Consider the following 17,978-nt stretch of genomic DNA (forward strand, 5'->3'; position numbering starts at 1 on the left):
CCGCCACAGTACCACGGAGCAGTTGGACTGCACAAGTTGTACAATCTCCTCACTAACGCTGGCTATGTAGCAGTCATTGCTGGAGATGCTCCCAGCCCCTTGCAATCTCAGCATTCTGGTTTGGACCAGCCTGCCATGTCGCAGGCTGACAGGGCAGCCATGTAGTGCACTCATCTCTGGCCTTTCGAGGGGTGATCAGCACTCTCCAGGAAGCATTAAGGAGTGGTCACATAGGGCCAGGAAAGGTGCTAAGTACAGCTATGGTAACCACTCTCTCATGCTGCAGGAGGACCACGTCAGGATCGTGGATCCTGGTTACCTAGCTGTATGCCTGAAGGCCTACAGAGACTGTAGAAGATGGAGGAGAGAGTGACTGAGGCTCCTGGCCACGTAAAGGCAGCGCAGCAACCTCATGAAGAAGGGGCAGCTGGAGCTCCCGCACACGCTGCCCAGGAGCGACAGCGAGCCGTGACTGGTCAGCGCCCAGGGACACCCAGGGTCTATAGACACCGCCTGCCATTCCTGCAGATGACTGAGAACCAGTGTTGCCAATGACTGTGCATGTCTAGGGACCTGGTGGCTCACATCTGCCACTTACTGCAGGACTTGGCGCCAAGGGGACATGGAGGGTATCCACTGCCAGTGGCTGTGAAAGTGACCGTAGCGCTCAATTTCTATGCCAGTGTCTCCTTTCAGGGCTCCACAGGTGACCTCCGTGGGATTTCACCATCAGCCACCCACAAATACATCCATGAGGTCACAGATGCCATCTTCTCCATGGCACACAACTTTGTGCATTTCGCCCGGGACCGGGACAGCCAGGATGCAAGGGCCATAGGATTTGCCCTGATCTCGGGATTCCCATAGGTGCAGGGTGCGATTGACTGCACTCCTGTGGCGCTCAGGTCTCCATTGCTACACTTAGTGGACTTCATCAACTGCAAGGGCATCCATTCATTGAATATGCAGCTGGTATGCGACCACCAGAAACGCATCCTGCAGGTATGCGCACGTTTTCCAGGGAGTGTGCACGATGCCTACATCCTGAGTCACTCACAGATTCCTGGAGTCTTCTAGGGTCCACAGAGGCTGCAGGGATGGCTCCTTGGGGACAAGGGCTACCCACAGAGGACGTGGCCGATGGCACCCATGCGGCGGCCTCAGACTGCAGCAGAGCGACCCTATAATGAGGCTCATGCTGCAGTTCGCAACTTGGTGGAGCAGACCATCGGGATGCTGGAGATATGGTTCCGGTGCCTGGACAGGTCTGGTGGAGCCCTGCAATACAGTCCACAGAGGGACTGTACAACGTGAAAACCCACCATTTTTAACGGCGGGTAGGACTCCAATTTACCTGCCCGCTACCGCACTTAGTGCACTTTTGGGAAAATTCCGCTCCCGTCTCAGAAGGTCTGCTACTGAAACTTCATCCAGGCTCTTGTTACCTCCACTCGAGTGGAGTAGACTCGACTATTCTAGTGCTCCCTGGCTGTCTGCTCATCTTCAACTCACATGAACTCAAACTCAGTCGAAGCTCTGCTGAGCCTATTTAGAACAGTGACAGGATGCAAGTGCAATACACTGGATGTTTACATCAGACATTGGTTGCAGATGTTATACAGTGCATGTAAGGATCAGAAATACATGTGAGCATGCACCAACAGTTCTTTATAATACAGTAGTTAAATGGATGGCAGAGAACATGAGGCAGCATGAGACGAATGCTGAGGTTTAATGGGAGAATGGGACAGACAGCCCAGTAAGTATTTATATTGCAGTTTGCAAACTGAACTTGACAAGCCACTTACCCAAAAGATGGGTTTATGTGGAGGTAAGATCGATTCAAAATGCAGAGTTCAGAGCTTGGACTGGCTGCTGGAGGTCTCACTTGCCATTTGGCAGTGTAAATGGGATAGTGGTTGCCAGGAAAGCCCATCTTTTAATGAATTAAAATCTCCATGCAGGCCTTGCTGTTTCAGGGATATTTGAACAGCCTGCCACTCTTCAAAAAACAAGCAGCCTAATGACATGCCTCCCATAGAATTCATCTCCTAGTCTATCAATACAGAATGTTTTAAATCAACTGAGAAGGTGCACTGTCTGCTGAAAACGTGGGTGAATACGGCTGACACGGGTTTTACTGTATCTGCCTGTCTCACACTTCCTCATTCCATATTCCTGTCTCTTTCCATGACTGAGACTGGGCCACTGTGTGATATTGGCAAATAGGCTACAATCCCACAGCAGGGATGTGCAGGGATGAAATCTCTTTTGTCATTGGTATTCCATGTGATAATTTCCTTCTGCAAAGTCCAGTAAACAGAATTAAATCCTTCGATAAAAAATTAAGAGGGGAGAGATGGCCACCATTGAAGTCAAAATGTTTCGAATTGGTTTTATAATTCGATCTTGTATAGACCGAAAGATGGAATGATTTAAATGAAAATCAATAGAGATACAGCACACCAGGTACAAAATGCACTTACTGACAAATATGTGGGCAGATTGATAGGCAGTGTAGAATTGGAAGATCAGATTTCACAATGCCTGTCAATCATGTTATTATAATATTCACAAAAACACGTACTATCTGTAGTTTCAACTCCCTGCTGATTAATTTAAGTGGATATCAAGGCTTTCACTCAGGACCCTGATGTTACTAGAAGGGAACACAAAAGAAGGGATCTTCTATCTACCAAGTAATTGCTGTGAAAACCATAATATCGCCTTATCAGCTTATGAGTAAATGCCAAGATTAGGCTGGGAGCTGCAGATCTGTTACAGCTTGGAAAAACAAGAATTCCATCAACACTTTCAAGAATTGAAAGGGATGCATTGCAGCAGTTTCAGAGACAGCATTAAACTGGCAGATATGTAAAGTATGATGTACTTGGAAATTTCAAAGAGAGTGCCATTACACTTCTTCACCAGGTATTTCTGTGAAAGAGATCAGTACAAGATTTCATGTTTGGTGGGTATTGCCTAAGTATTCCTCAGGGTATTGATGTCATGCAATGATGGTATTGGATCCAGTTGTAATACTCGCCTGAGATACTTGACATCTAAAGGATGACCACTTGGTTGAAGAACTAGTGGATTTAGAAAGTGTGAAGGACTTTATCGTAGAATTATTATAGCTGGATGAAACAAGTTCAAGGCAAACTCAAAACTACACAAGATCACATTCCAATACTTGTTTTCACTTAGTCTTTAATTTCTTGCAATACGCACGTAGGTTTAACTGCAGTTATGATTCCTCTTCTAATATGTCTTCAAGGGATAGCAACATGCCATCACTAGAAGGGAAGTGTGCCATGTGATCCAGCCTCAGTTTCACTTTGGCCTGTGAGCAGAACACAGCAAACCCAGCTCTGCTGCTGATGTCTTTAAGCTTTCTACCTTGTATAAATGTTCCCGTGTGCATAGTCTCAATAACTGAATCCACAACATGTTTTCCTTATCCTTTATTAGTGATTAGTGCCCTAATATCATTATAACAACACAACAATTTCCTCCCAGTCTTGCTGCCCAAATTATACCTAATGTGACCACATCACAACTAGTAGGTTATGCATTTCTTTCCCGCCCTTGAACTTTCAAATTTATGTTCTTAAACTATCCATCTGTTCTCTTGAATTTGTGACTTTCCCTCAAAATTAAAATGGACATGCTGTCTTTCTCTTTGGTCTTCATGGCGAGTTGTAGCACAATTTCGAAAACGATGAAAAATCCCTGTACAATCTCCACCACCAAATTGCTGGGATCTCATAAGGTCTCAAGAAGCTGTACTGTCCAGTGGGTGACGAAGCCGGAGATCTAAAGGTTCTGCTGTTACAAAATCACAAACCTACACATCAGCATTACTGGAGTTTTCACTGACAAGGCCACTAACAGCAAACACCTGACAGAATGTACCTGAGAGAAAGAAAGATAGACGGATAAGCTTATTTCTACAGTTTATCCCTGTAGGGATTGACTCACCCAGGTCTATAGGCTGGGTGAGCCTCTCCCTATATCAGCAGACAGACCTGGCTGAGCCAATTTCTATAAAGATAGTCCAGCTCATCGCTACAGTAATAAACAGATCTTGTTGAGACTATCTCTACAAACACCCCACAAAAGATTTAAATAACTAATTCACTTTAGTAGACAGAGAAGCCCATTATTAAAACAGCCAATAGCCTCCAGGTTTGCTGATAATCTGCAGCTGTCTGACGTGAAGTACCTTTCCCGAGGCTACAGATATAAACTTGGTCACAGTGTTTATTACCTTTTCATTTATCTCATATGACCTGCATCGTGCTTGGCACACGCACTGCAGCAATAAAGATAAACAGACTAAAGCAGGGCTATCTATGTTCTTAGTTCTTTGGGTAAATCCATGATTGAATTTTACAGCACAGAAAGAGGCCATTCAGTCCTTCATGCTGTGCTAGCTCTTTGAAGTGCTGTCTAATTCAATCCCATTACCCAGTTTTTCTCCATCACCCTGCAGTTTACTGCATGTCAGATTGCTTTTTGTAAGTTTGCCATGGAACCTACTTCTACCATTCTTTCAAGTAACATGTTCCAGATCTGATCAAGCCTCTGTATGAAGAGATTTCTCCTGATTTCCTCTCTTGTTCTTTTGCTAATTATTTTAAATCTGGTGCCCTCTAATTAACCACCCACTTACCAGACAAAAGTTTCATCCTACTTCTTCTATCAAATGCATCCCATCTGGACTGGGTGGCTTGTAATTTTTGAGTGATATCAATCTATTTCGCACATCCCTCCTATCTATTTTTATCCTATCCAATATCTGAACTCTTCACTTGTCTGGAAGAGTGCAGCTCCAGTGAGAGGAGAGGGGAACTGTCATCATGTTGGGATTGATGATCTGCCAGGCCAAGAGCCACCCGAGTTTAATTCCATTTTTTGTCTTCATTGGCAATGGAAGTTTTGGAGCAAGCATGTATCTCCTGCGGCTTACTGTCCATAACCCTGATGTAAGCCTGAATCGCAAGAGTGTCAACTCAGCAGAGAGAGCGAGTTCCAGTTGATTTTAAAAAGTGTATTTTGAATCTCTATTCTAACTTGCTTTCAGTTTAAAGGTAAATAGGAGAAATATATTACAGATTGATAAACTAAAGACCAGTAGGAAATTTAAAAACAAATTGAAAAACAAATTAAATAAAATAGAGATGTAGGGCCAGGCGATGTGTTGTAACTGCATGATGTGGGAGCTGGTGGACCCCATTGTGGTTCCAAGTGACCACATCTGTAGCAAATGTTGGTTGCTCGAGGAACTCCTGCTCAGATTTGATGAGCTGGAGTCTGAGCTTTGGACACTGCGACACATCAGGGAGGGGGAGAGTTACCTGGACGCTGTGTTTCAGGGGACAGTCACACCCCTTAGATTAACTACCTTAAATTCGGCCAGTGGTCAGGGACAGGAGGGTGTGACTATGAATGAGGCAGGTAGAAGAATCCAGGAAGTAGCACCATAGGAGACTCAGCCCTTGCCCTTATCCAACAGGTTTGAGATTCTTACTCCCTGTGTGGACGAGAGCAGGGACTGTAGGGGGGATGAGCAAACTGACTATAGCACCATGGTACAGGGAGCCATTCAAGTGGGGGAAGAAAAGAGAAATGTACTTGTAATCGGGGATAGTATAGTTAGGGGAATAGATACTGTTCTCTGTAGCCAGGATCGAGAGTCCCGAAGGCTGTGTTGCCTACCCGGTGCCCGGGTTAAGGATATCTCACCTGGGCTGCAGAGGAACTTGGAGTGGGAGGGGAAAGATCCAGTTGTTGTGGTGCATGTAGGTACCAACGATATAGGTAGAACGAGGAAAGAGGTTCTGCTGAGGAAATACGAGCAGCTAGGGGCTAAATTAAAAAGCAGAACCAAAAAGGGAATAATCTCCAGATTACTACCTGAGCCACGAGTTAATTGGCACAGGGTCAATAAGATTCAAGAGGTAAATGCATGGCTCAAAGATTGGTGTGGGAGAAATGGGTTTGAATTCATGGGTCATTGGCACCAGTACTGGGGAAAGAGGGAGCTATTCCGTTCAGACGGGCTCCACTTGAATCATGCTGGGACCAGTGTCCTGGTGAATCGCATAACTAGGGTTGTAGATAGGACTTTAAATTAAAGTGGGGGGGAGGGTTCAGTTGCATGGAAATATAAAAAATCAAAGTTTAAGGAACGGGTAAGAGTGCAGGTTAGTGACGAGAGAGAGTTCATAGAGTGTATTAGAGATTGTTTCTTGGAGCAATATGTTGTGCAACCAACCAGGGGGCAGGCTATTCTGGATTTGGTTTTGTGTAATGAGATGGGATTAATTAATTATCTCATAGTAAAGTATCCTCTAGGGAAGAGTGATCATAACATGATAGAATTTCAAGTTCAGCTTGAGAACGAGAAACTTGAGTCCCACACTAGTGTTCTGGAGTTAAACAAATGTAACTACATAGGCATGAGGGCAGATTTGGCCCTAGTGGACTGGGCAGGAAGACTACAAGGTAGGACAGTTGATGAACAGTGGCAGTAAAATATATTCCAAAGAGGAAGAAAGATGGTAAGAGGGGGAAAAAGCATCCATGGCTAAGCAAGGAAGTTAAAGATAACATAAAGACAAAAACTAAGGCATACCAAATTGCAAAGGTCAGTGGCAGGCTGGAATATTGGGAAACTTTTAAAGATCAACAAAGGGTTACTAAAAAATTAATAAAAAGAGCAAAGGTAAATTATGAAAGTAAACTAGCGCAAAATGTAAAAACTGATAGCAAAAACTTCTACAAGTATATAAAAGGAAAGAGAGTAGCTAAAGTGAATATTGGTCCCTTGGAGGATGAGACTGCGGAGTTAATAATGGGGAACACAGAAATGGCAGAGACGCTTAATCAATAGTTTGCCTCAGTTTTGATGGTGGAGGACACTAGTACCACCCCAATAGTAACAGGTAGTGCAGAGAGTATAGAGAAGGAGGAACTTAGAACAATCACCATCACTAGAGAAAAAGTACTAAGCAAACTATTGGGATTAAAAGGTGACAAGTCCCCAGGACCTGATGGCCTACATCCCAGGGTCTTAAAGGAAGTGGCAACGGAGATAGTGGATGCATTGGCTATAATATTCCAAAATTTCCTGGATTCTGGAAAGGTTACAGTGGATTGGAAAAATGCTAATAAAACACCCTTATTCAAAAAGTGGGGGGGGGGCAGGAGGCAAAAAGTAGGAAACTATAGACCAGTTAGTTTAACGTCTGTCATTGGGAAATTGTTGGAATCCATTATTAAGGAAGTAGTAATGGGGCATTTGGAAAGTCAAAATGCAATCCATCAGAGTCAGCATGGTTTTATGAAGAATAAATTGTGTTTGCCTAATTTGCTAGAGTTCTTTGAAGATGTGACAAGCAAAGTGGATGATGGGGATCCTGTAGATGTACTATATCTGGACTTCCAGAAGGCCTTTGATAAGTTGCCGCATAAAAGATTAATGCACAAGATAAGATCACACAGAGTTAGGGGTAATATATTAGCTTGGATAGAGGATTGGCTAACCAACAGAAAGCAGAGAGTTGGGATAAATGAGTCTTTTTCTGGATGGCAAGCTGTAACTAGTGGGGTGCCACAAGGTTTGGTCCTTGGGCCCCAACTATTTACAATTTATACTAATGACTTGGATTCAGGGATAGAAGGTATTATAACTAAATTTGCAGATGACACCAAAATAAGTGGGAAAGTAAGTTGCAATGAAGAAATAAGAAATTTACAAATGGATATGGACAGGTTAGGTGAATGGGCAAAAATTTGGCAGATGGAGTTTAACGTGGATAAGTGTGATGTTATCTGTTTTGGTCGGAAGGATAAAAAGGTGATTTATTATTTAAACGGAGAGAAACTTCAGAATGCTTCAGTGCAGAGGAATCTGGGTGTCCTCGTGCATGAATCGATGAAAGCTAATGTGCATGTTACACTATTACATCGGGTGTGCATGTTACAATATTACATCAGGTAATAAGGAAGGCAAATGGAATTTTGGCATTTATTGCTGAAGAAATAGAGTATAAAAATAGGGAAGTTGTTGCAACTGTACAAGGCATTGGTGAGACTACAACTGGAGTACTGTGCACAGTTTCGGTCCCCTTACTTGAGGGAGGATGTAATTGCATTGGAGGTGGTTCAGAGGAGGTTCACTAGATTGATTCCAGAGATGCGGGGCTTGTCTTATGCGGAGAGATTGAGCAGTTTAGACCTATACTCGCTAGAGGTTAGAAGGGTGAGAGGAGATCTAATTGAGGTATATAAGATGCTAAAGAGAATTGACAAAGTAGACATGGAGCAGATGTTTCCCCTTGTGGGGCATTCTAGAATGAGGGGCCATATTTTAGGCTAAGGGGTGGTAGATTTAAATCAGAGATGAGGGGGAATTACTTGTCTCAAAGGGTCGTGAATCTGTGAAATTCACTACCTCAGAGTGCAGTTGATGGCGGGACACTGAATAAATTTAAGGAGGAGATAGACAGATTTTTAATTAGTAACGGGTTGAAAGGTTATGGAGAGAGGGCGGGACGTTGGAGATGAGGCCGAAATGAGATCCGCCATGATCGTAATGAATGGAGGGGCAGGCTTGAGGGGCTGAATTGCCTACTCCTGCTCCTAGTTCTTTTGTTCTCATGTTCTTATGAACAACCCTGAGCCTTGGAATAAGATAGCACCCACTCAGCTGTACAAATTCTTTACTGTTAACATGGACTACAGAAAGCTGAAGAAGAATCAACCAGACTTCTAAATGTTGAAGACAGAACATCTTGTCCAGGTAGTTTTGTTGGGCCATGAAGCTTGACGCACAATGAGGCCTATATTACTACTGTTACCTGTGTATGAGTTTTAGTGCACATTCAGAAATTAAATACATTGTACTTAATTTGTGTATATATGAAATGTTGACGTGACTAAATCTGGAGTGAGCTACCTAAAAAAAAAACAACACTCAAGAAGCTCGACACCATCCAGGACAAAGCAGCCTGCATGATTAGCACCCCATCCACCGCCTTAAATATTCACTCCCTCCACCGCCGACACACAGTGGCAGCAGTGTGTACCATCTACAAGATACTCTGCAGCAACTCTCCAAGGCTTCTTCATTAGCACTTTCCAAACCTGTGACCTCTACCACCTAGAAGGACAAGGGCGGCAGATGCATGGGAACACCACCAGTTCCAAGTTCCCCTTCAAGCCACACATCATCCTGACTTGGAAATATATCAACGTTGCTTCACTGTCACTGGGTCACAATCCTGGAACTCCCTCCCTAACAGCACTGTGGGTGTACCTACACCACAGGGACTGCAGTGGTTCAAGAAGGTGGCTCAACACCATCTTCCCAAGGGCAATTAGGGATGGGTAATAAAAATGCTGACCTAGCCAGCGATGCCCATGCCCCTTAAAAGAATAATAATAAAAAAAATTCCTCCAAAATACAGCAGTCATATACTTCCCTCCACAACAAGATTTCCCTTTTGTCTCTATTCAGCCCCACCATTGTTTGAATTTACTTTTACTTTCTTTACATCTATGAAAAATGTTTGGGTTCCCTTTTACGTTACCATTGATATTTTCTCATACTCTCTCTTTATTTTATCCTTTGTTTCCTCTGTATTCTGCCTGATTTTCTACTTCATTTGTAGGGGGTGGCGGTGTGTGCCAGCTTCACCTCTGACTTCTGAGTGGTCCGAATCGCTCCCACTCCCTGGGTTCTAGACCTTGGACTTATTTGGGGGTTGTGACAAAGTGCAGCAGACAACTGGATTTGGTGCAAGAAAAAAAAACTGGGTTTATTGAAGTCACAAGTGAACTTATAACATTAGGATTGCACTGAGATTATACAGACCTACAAAGTACACTTAGTTAAGAATGGGGAACACATGGCATAACGAGGGAAAATCACGCTACTAATCCCCTTACCCTTGACCCACCCCCAAAACCTAACTAAATTGAACTAGGAGAGGTCAGGGATCATGCTCACCAACCAGGGTTCCTTGACAGTTCAAAATCCAGCCAGGTAAGCCGGTTGCAGTTTTGGGGTACGCTCTTTGTGTCCTCTGGGGCCTGCTGTCCCCACGTGGTCCTGGTCTGTGGAATCGGCGAAGGTTCTTCAGTTGGGTGGTTGTGGGTGGTCAATCTTCATGGAGGGCTGCGGTTGCGGCCTTGTTGTCTTCGGTTGAGCCTGCCACCCCGTGCCCCTCGCCGTGATGTTGCCTGCGGGTCTGCAAACCTCCAGGTCTCCTCCCTCCGCTTGGCTCAGCTACCTCTCCCTGCTTAAACTCCACTTCAACTGCTCCAAAACTGCTCACCCTCCTCTCTTCGTAACTGGTGGCCCAGTTATACAGTTTTTTGAATTTCTTATCTCAATCCAAATCAAGGTTAGTTCTTTGTCTGATTTTGGTGGGCTTCTTCAGGTGATTGTTGTCTCATTGTTTTTAATGGGCTCGCATGATGTTTATCGTTGTCTTCCTGTCCCCGTAGCTAGTCTTGAACTGAAAGCCATTGTATATGTGGAGTATCGATAGGTTCACATAATTGCATTGATTGCTGCCTTCCTGCCTTAGTAGTTAGTAGCGATTATTTATGCAAGATTTTGATGGGCTTTAGTTTCGTGTAAGATGAAGTCTTTCTCTGGGTTGATTGTTTTAAAGGGAAGAATGCGTATTCTGTCTCCTTTCGTTGTCTGGTTTCAGGCAACAATCCACACTGCACTCAACAAGCCCGGGCATGTCCAGCCCCATGCCTTCATGGGCCTAGCCTCCTGTCTGCAGGATGCTACACTTAACTCAGCAGTTGGGTCCTCTGCCATAAAAGTCCAAAAGTCATAACCTTGTTGATGATATGAAAAATGTGGGACTTTTGAGAACCCTTCACATTCTATATCTGATATTTGTCATTTTTTTCTGTTTTATTTTAACCTTTATCAACCAGGGAGCTCTATCTTTAGATAATTCATCTTTCCTTCTTAAGGGACTATGGCCAGAACTTTCCAGCCCCATTGGTGTTGGGCGTCAATGCAGGCGGAGGGAACGGCAATATAGCCAGAGGGCCAAAAATCGGGTTCATGCTGTCGTGAAACCAGTTCACAATCGTCCGCTCCACCCATCAATGGTGGGACACGTTTCCCACCACCACACGTTGGGAACCTAATTTCAATATTTCACTTCTCATAATAAGCCCTGCTCACCGGAATCATCCCCCCCATGCTGGGTCGTCCAGGAATGTCAGCATGTTTCACAACTGTACATAAGCGATGTGCACCTGGCGAGCTGCACTTCACTCGGGACTTCGAGGTTTGTTTGTCTACTTTGCTTCGGGCAGCACTCGCAGTCATTAGCGCCAGGCTTTACAGGCAGCACCACATCACTTTTAGGGGGGTTCACGGGCAGGTCTCTACCTACCAGACCAGCCATAAGGCGGGGGTGGCTTTTCAACAGCTGCGGGGCTAGGGCTTGCTTGGGGAAAGGGGAGAATTGGCCTCAGGCAAGGGGAGAGGCTGCAGGACGAGGGCTGTACTGGGGAAGGGGGGTATCCCAGGGTGTGTGTGGGGGCACATATTGATCTGCGCAAGTGGCCTCAAGATGGTGAGGGCTGAGCAGGCAGTCTGCAGAGGAGATGAGGCCAGAAGGAGATGTGAGGTCTGACAGCATCTGTGGTCTTTCTCTCCACAGGTGCTGTCTGACCTGCTGAGTTTTTCCAGCATTTTTTGTTTTTGTTTCAGATTTCCAGCATCCGCAGTATTTTGCCTTTATCATGGAGATGTAAGAGTTTGTGTGAGAGAGTGAATGGTGATGTCCCTTGAGCTGGCAGTGGGTGAGATGCCAGTGAATGTGTGATGCCCTTGTGAGTGTGTGAGTTTAGAGTAATGAGATGGTTGCCTTACCCTAGCGGCACAAATGAGATCATTCATCCTCTTTCTGCACTGGATGGCTGACCTCTTGTGTGCAACATTGGCACTGACCACCTCTGCCACCACCTCCCAAGCTGGACTGGTGAGACTGATGGGTCTCTTGCAGCCAGAGCAGGGGTAGAGGACATTGCATGAGGCCTCCATGGTGTCCAGAAGGCTTCCCAGGGATGTGTCACTGAATCAGGGGATTGCACTCTTCTTGGCTTTTGGGGCCATGTCTTCACTGGAGCAGTCCTTGGCTGAAAGCATTGAGAAGTGTGCGTGTGGCTGCAGTTTAAACATGGTGCCTGGCGGGAGGAAGCGTCGAGGTAGCTGCATGGTGGGCAAATCGGAGGCCAGCTGCCCACCAGTGAGGATGTCGCATTTCCTGTGGCTGTGTAATTACTGAGGCGGGAATGGGACGATATGGTGTGAAAATCCACCATTGTGGCCAGTGGGTAAAACCACTTTTTTCCCACCTTCTACCACACTTTGTGCAAATTTGGGACGATTCCGCCCTATTGTCTGTGGTTCATGCCTGAACTACCTTTGCTTTGAAGGCTTTGAATATTTTTCTGTTTTCCTGGTCAATCTTTGTTTACAGTCCACCTGTGCTAGGTCCCTTGTTAAATCACTGATTCGTTCTCCTCCAGGTGGCTGGTTTCACCTTTGATTTTTCTTTCTCCCTTTCCATAACTACAGAATTAATGACCTGGTTAATTTCCATAAATCCCAAGCTGCTGATACCAGCTAATTCCTAGTTTTCTGACTTGGGATCGATCGGCTCATTAAGCAGCAGCGTAATGAATGGCTTTTTCCAATCTCCAGCGCCAGGACAAAATAATGGAGAACAATTGGAAAAATAAAAATGATTATATTTCCTGGTCTACATAGGCTGGTGTGTCAGCACTCCAAGACTGCATTTTGAATATCATTGACTTAAAGAAGACAAGCAGCAGCAAACATCTGCCAGTGAATCATTCCACTTTTTAAAAAAATCCATAAGTAGCTCATCATGATTGATACACCCACACCACCATTAATAAATAGCATTTGTGCCAAACACCACTGCATTAAACATTATATAAGGGTGCACAAGCAAAACAGAAGATGCTAATCCTACTTGCCACTGTAGGATTTCCAGGCCGTCAGGAGAGACATGGCATTTTTTTAAAAGGAGAATCATCATTCTTATGGAAAGAAGCAGTTCTGCAGAATTGTGCTGGGTTTGGGTGATGGTGGTGTAAAATATTAAAAGACCCTGCTACTCTGAGAAATTGTCTGGAGCGCAATGTTCTTTGTGATCATGCCACAGTGAAGGAATGCGAGTACACCTTCATTGTGCATGATTCCAACCTGAACAGTAGAAATTTCAGGTGAGAGGGAGGTCGTTTTTTTCTCTATTTTAACTTGTGTCTGTGCCAGCTCCCCCACTGAAGCTACTTAGAGTCATCGAATCGTACAGCACAGAAAGAGGTTATTCAGTCCATCAAGTCTGCACTGGGTCTTGCAAGAGGCATCCAGTTCGTTCCACACCCCCACGCTTTCCTTATACCCTTAAAATTTACTCTCCTTCAAGTAGTTACCCAATTGTCTTTGGAGGCCGCTATTGAATCTGTATTGAGCACTGAATAAGGCAGTGCATTCCAAATCCTGCAAGACTTTACCTCAGAGTGGATTTTACAGCCCTCCACTGGGTGTGTTTATAGCGGTCGGTGGGTGGGTGGGGGGGGGGGGGGGGGGGGGCGGGGTGGGGGGGGGGCGGGGGGTGGGGTGCATGTAAAATGTGCCGGGTGGCTAGCTCACCACCATCCTGCCCACCCCTGACCTGGTCCCCATAAAATAGTAGGCAGACAGGCACCAAAATCAGCAACGCACCCGCCATTTTAAAAAAATCAATGGCCAATTAAGCTTGTTAACAAGCCAATTGACCCGAATATTATACTGGCCATGCCATAATATGTTTGGCGTGAGAAGGGAACATCCTTTGAAGTCTCCTAAGATGCCATCCCCTGCCTTTGTCACTTTCCCCCGGCCATCAAATTATGCCCCCCCTCCTCCCCACCACCCAGCACTTTGCTCCCTGACTGCTCTCTGTCCAAAACCCTGGATTTACCTGAGTTCGGGTCCTCCGTGATCCATTGCTGACTTCTTCTGGAGCCTGCATGCAATCCCGGCAGTGCCCACTATTGAGTTCTGGCACTGCTGGGACTGCGAGAACTGTCAGTCAATCTGATTGGCTGGCAGCTCTCAAGGGTGGGACGTCTTCCCACTGAGGAGTGGAAGCCCCGCTCTCACCTCCTTAAAGTCACCTGGAGTGTTCTAAGGTTGTGGGGCAACCTTGCAAGCAGTATGGCACCCAGAAAATTCAAACCCTGGTTCTTTTGTTAATCACCTTAAATCTGTATCCTCTAGTTATCAGTCCTTGAGTCAAATGGAAACAGTTCCCCATTATTTACTCTCTCTGCACCATTCATGATTTTAAACATCTCTATCAAATTCTTTCTCTGCTCTAAGGAGAACAACCCCAGTTTCTCCCATCTATCCACATAGTTATAATTTGCTCATCCCTGTAAGCATTCTAGTAAATCTCTTCTCTACCCTCTCCAAAGGTTTCACATGTGTCTTACACTCTGTTGCCCAGAATTGGTCACAATTCTCCAGCTGGGGCTGAACTGTGGTTTTATGTGGGTTTAATGTAACGTCCTGGCTTTTGTACACCATTCCTCTATTTATAAAGCTCAGGATTCTACATGTTTTATAAACCGCTTTGTTAATCTGAACTGCTACTTACAAGGGTTTGTGCCCCCAGGTCTCTCCCTTCTTAAACCCACTTTAAAATTGTACCATTTAGCATGTTTTGCCTCTCTCACTATTCTTCCCAAAATATGTCATCTCCCACTTTTCTGCATTGAATTTCATCCGCTGTGAGTTTGCACATTCCACCAGGCTGTCTATGTCCTTTTGAAGTCTATTATTACCTTCCTCACTGTTTACTACACTTCCATGATTTGTGTCATCTGCAAATTTTGAAATTGTCCCCTGTACACCCAGACTAATTTCTAACCCACTGTCTTTTCAAATGGCGGCTGAAGCTTCCCAAACCATCTGTCAGAGTGACTGAGGCCCTAAATACTGGACAGTACACACCCAGAGTGGCACTGGTCGTGGCACTGTTACAAGTTTTAGGTCTTGCTACATCTTCTGTTGGATTTGCTACTTTCACTAAGTAGGCCTCAGACCCTTATGGTCAGGGTGTTTATCTTTACTGCTCAATATCTATACACACAATATTATGACCTGGGTGACCTGACAATGAACTGCATTGCTGTGTGTACTGGGCAAGGGAATCTTGCAAATACCCCGACACCTTCCCCTAACCCCTGGAAAGTGGGCTTATTATACAGACTCTAGTGAGATGCGGCCAGTTGTAACTGCTTTAATTTATATAAAATAAGTGAATAAGTATGATAATGATTAAAGTGAATTCTAATGTATTTCATATGCTTCTGGTAACACAGAACACAAACAAACACTTCACTATCCCTGTTAGCAGGCTAAATTCACTTTCCTGACTGAGCAATTTTCTGAAACTAGTCAGTACGAAACTTCAATGGGGAACTCTCACCCTCTGACTTGCAGTTTACTACAAGCTGCGTCAGCCTAAGCTAGATAGAAAGGCAACACTTTGACCTCTGCCCCACCCCTGGCCCCTTCAGCTTTCCCTGTCCACAGATTGTTCAGTTGAGGAGACAATCAAACTAGATACTACACTTCCCAGTACAGGTGTCCCAGCAACTACAGCCGAATGGGTTGATGGAAGGGAAGTCATTCCAACATTGCACCAAACTGCCCCACTCCGGAATGTGGTAATAAATAAGCAGTATTACAAAAGAAAAATACTGCAAATGCTGGAAATCTGAAACAAAAACTGAAAATGCTGGAAATACACAATAGGTCAGGCAACATCTATGGAACGAGAAAGAGAGGATTGAATCTTTCCAGCCCTACAGCGACAGGCTGAGAGGCGGTACGGTCTTAATATGGTGGGGAAAGTGTAAAGTGGGGTGCTTGACATCTTTCTGCCTCTGGCCTAGTAACAGTGGCAAGGAACTCACTAACACAGCAACCCAGCAGCTGCCCAACTGAGCCACAGTGGCCCAATTAGTTCACACCCCCTTTTTTCCCACATTGAGGAGGGTTGGAGGGGGTGCATCTGCATGTGAAGACTAACAGGTAAACCCTGACAGATTCTCAGTGAGTTCCTGGGGTGGGGGCGCTCTCCTTAATGCCTGCTCATTGGCCTACAGAGGGCTCCCTGGCAGCATGGCCAGGCCAGTGGTTCAGGTGGCACCGCTGCAATATGACTCTATCCCCAATCTCCAGGACCTGCCTGCCGGGAGCTGGCTTACTGAACAAGACCTACCTGCTCTCTGTAGGATACTCAAAGTCGAGTTGGAGGTTAGGCAAACAAACTCCAGCATCCTCACCGAAGCCAATTTCTCCAGCATTGCCACCATGATGATGCAAAATCAGCTCCACTGGTCTGGACATTCCATCCATATGTCAAATAATCAGCTTCCACAACAGATCCTCTTTTCACAACTTAAGGTTGGCATCTGAACTCAAGAAAGACAGGGAACATATTTTAAGGACACTTTGAAGGTCTCTTGGAAATGGGGACAAATTGACATCAGTACGAGGGAGGAACTTGCCACAAACTGTGCCATTTGGCAATATCTCATTCAACAAGTGGCAACACAGTTGGAAACTGACCACATAAACTCTGCTGCGGAGAAGCGATGAAAGCAGAAGGAGAGAGAGCAGAAACCCAGTTGGAGAACCCCCACTCCCCCGGTCAACTCTTGTCCCCTCTGCCCAAAGACCTGTGGCTCCAGGATTAGCCTGCTGAGTCACCTGACACACAAATCACAGACATCATCTTTGTTTCGAGGGACTGAAGACGATGATGATCTTCAAGGGCGACTCGTCATGGGGGCACTCTCCTTCATCTTGCAGCCACAGCACTGACCACTGCTAGTGGTGTCACTGCCAATGGTGCCAAGCTACCGGCCCTCTGGTTGGGCTCTGGTAGGTAAACCTCAATTGGATGACGGTTCCGGCAGCAGCCTGTTATTGGCCACTCTTGGCAAAATGCCATCCCTCCTACCATCCAGTTGCCTGTCAGCATGGGATTGGCTCCTGCTTTCAATCCTGGTGGCAGGACCTCTCAAGTTTGAACAAAATTTAGACTAGAGTTAACGTTTCAGCACTGATAGATGTTAGAGTCAAAACGTTGACTCTGTTTCTCTTTGCACAATTGTTGTCAGACTTACTGAGTATTTCCTGTATTTTCTGTTTTTCATTTGTGTTAATAAACCTTTGTTGCCTAAACTGATTTCTTGTGCAGGATGCACTGCTTCTCTGGCTAATTCACACCCCCAGAAAGTGTATTTATTGCAGATTGAATTCTCTATTAGCTAAATTAAACTTAACAGCAGCATCTGAATATAAATTACCCAAATTCTTCCTAGGAAAAGTAATCAAATATCTCAAAACCAAACAGGCATCTCAGAGGCAGCAAAGTCTTAATGCTTCAGCACTTTTCTTTCTTTTTACCAGCTAAGGACCATAAAAACATAAAATGTAGGAGCAGAAGTAAGCCATTCTGCCCATCGAGCCTGCTCTGCCATTCAATGAGATCATGGCTGACCTGATAATCCTCAACTGCACTTTCCTGCCTTTTCCCCATAACCCTTGATTCCCTTACTGATTAAAAATCTGTCTATCTCAGACTTGAATATACTTAACAACCCAACCTCTACAGCCCTCTGCAGTAAAGAATTCCACAGATTGACTACCCTCTGAGAGAAGAAATTCCTCCTCATCTCTGTTTTAAATGGGCGACCCCTTACTCTGAGATTATGTCCTCTGGTCCTAAACTCTCCCACAAGGGGAAACAACCTCTCAGCATCTACCCTGTCGAGCCCCCTAAGAATCTTATATGTTTCAATAAGGCCACCTCACATTCTTCTAAACTCCAGTGAGTACA

The 17,978-nt window shown here is 45.1% G+C and overlaps 2 protein-coding genes across 3 annotated transcripts in view; both read left to right on the forward strand.

The window, feature by feature from the left end:
• Nucleotides 1–17,978, forward strand: part of LOC144681937 (Golgi-associated kinase 1A-like) — a 166,852-nt gene that overhangs the window by 133,983 nt on the left and 14,891 nt on the right. The window lies entirely within an intron of this gene.
• LOC144681358 (cytochrome c oxidase subunit NDUFA4-like) lies at nucleotides 4,846–8,962 on the forward strand. The gene is made up of 2 exons (XM_078542954.1): nucleotides 4,846–5,009; nucleotides 8,654–8,962. Exons 1-2 carry the CDS (start codon nucleotides 4,863–4,865, stop codon nucleotides 8,780–8,782), a joined length of 276 nt encoding a protein of 91 aa, XP_078399080.1. The 5' UTR covers nucleotides 4,846–4,862; the 3' UTR covers nucleotides 8,783–8,962.

This window comes from Cetorhinus maximus, chromosome 6 (assembly GCF_964194155.1).
Source record: "Cetorhinus maximus chromosome 6, sCetMax3.hap1.1, whole genome shotgun sequence".
Classification (NCBI taxonomy): Eukaryota; Metazoa; Chordata; class Chondrichthyes; order Lamniformes; family Cetorhinidae; genus Cetorhinus; species Cetorhinus maximus.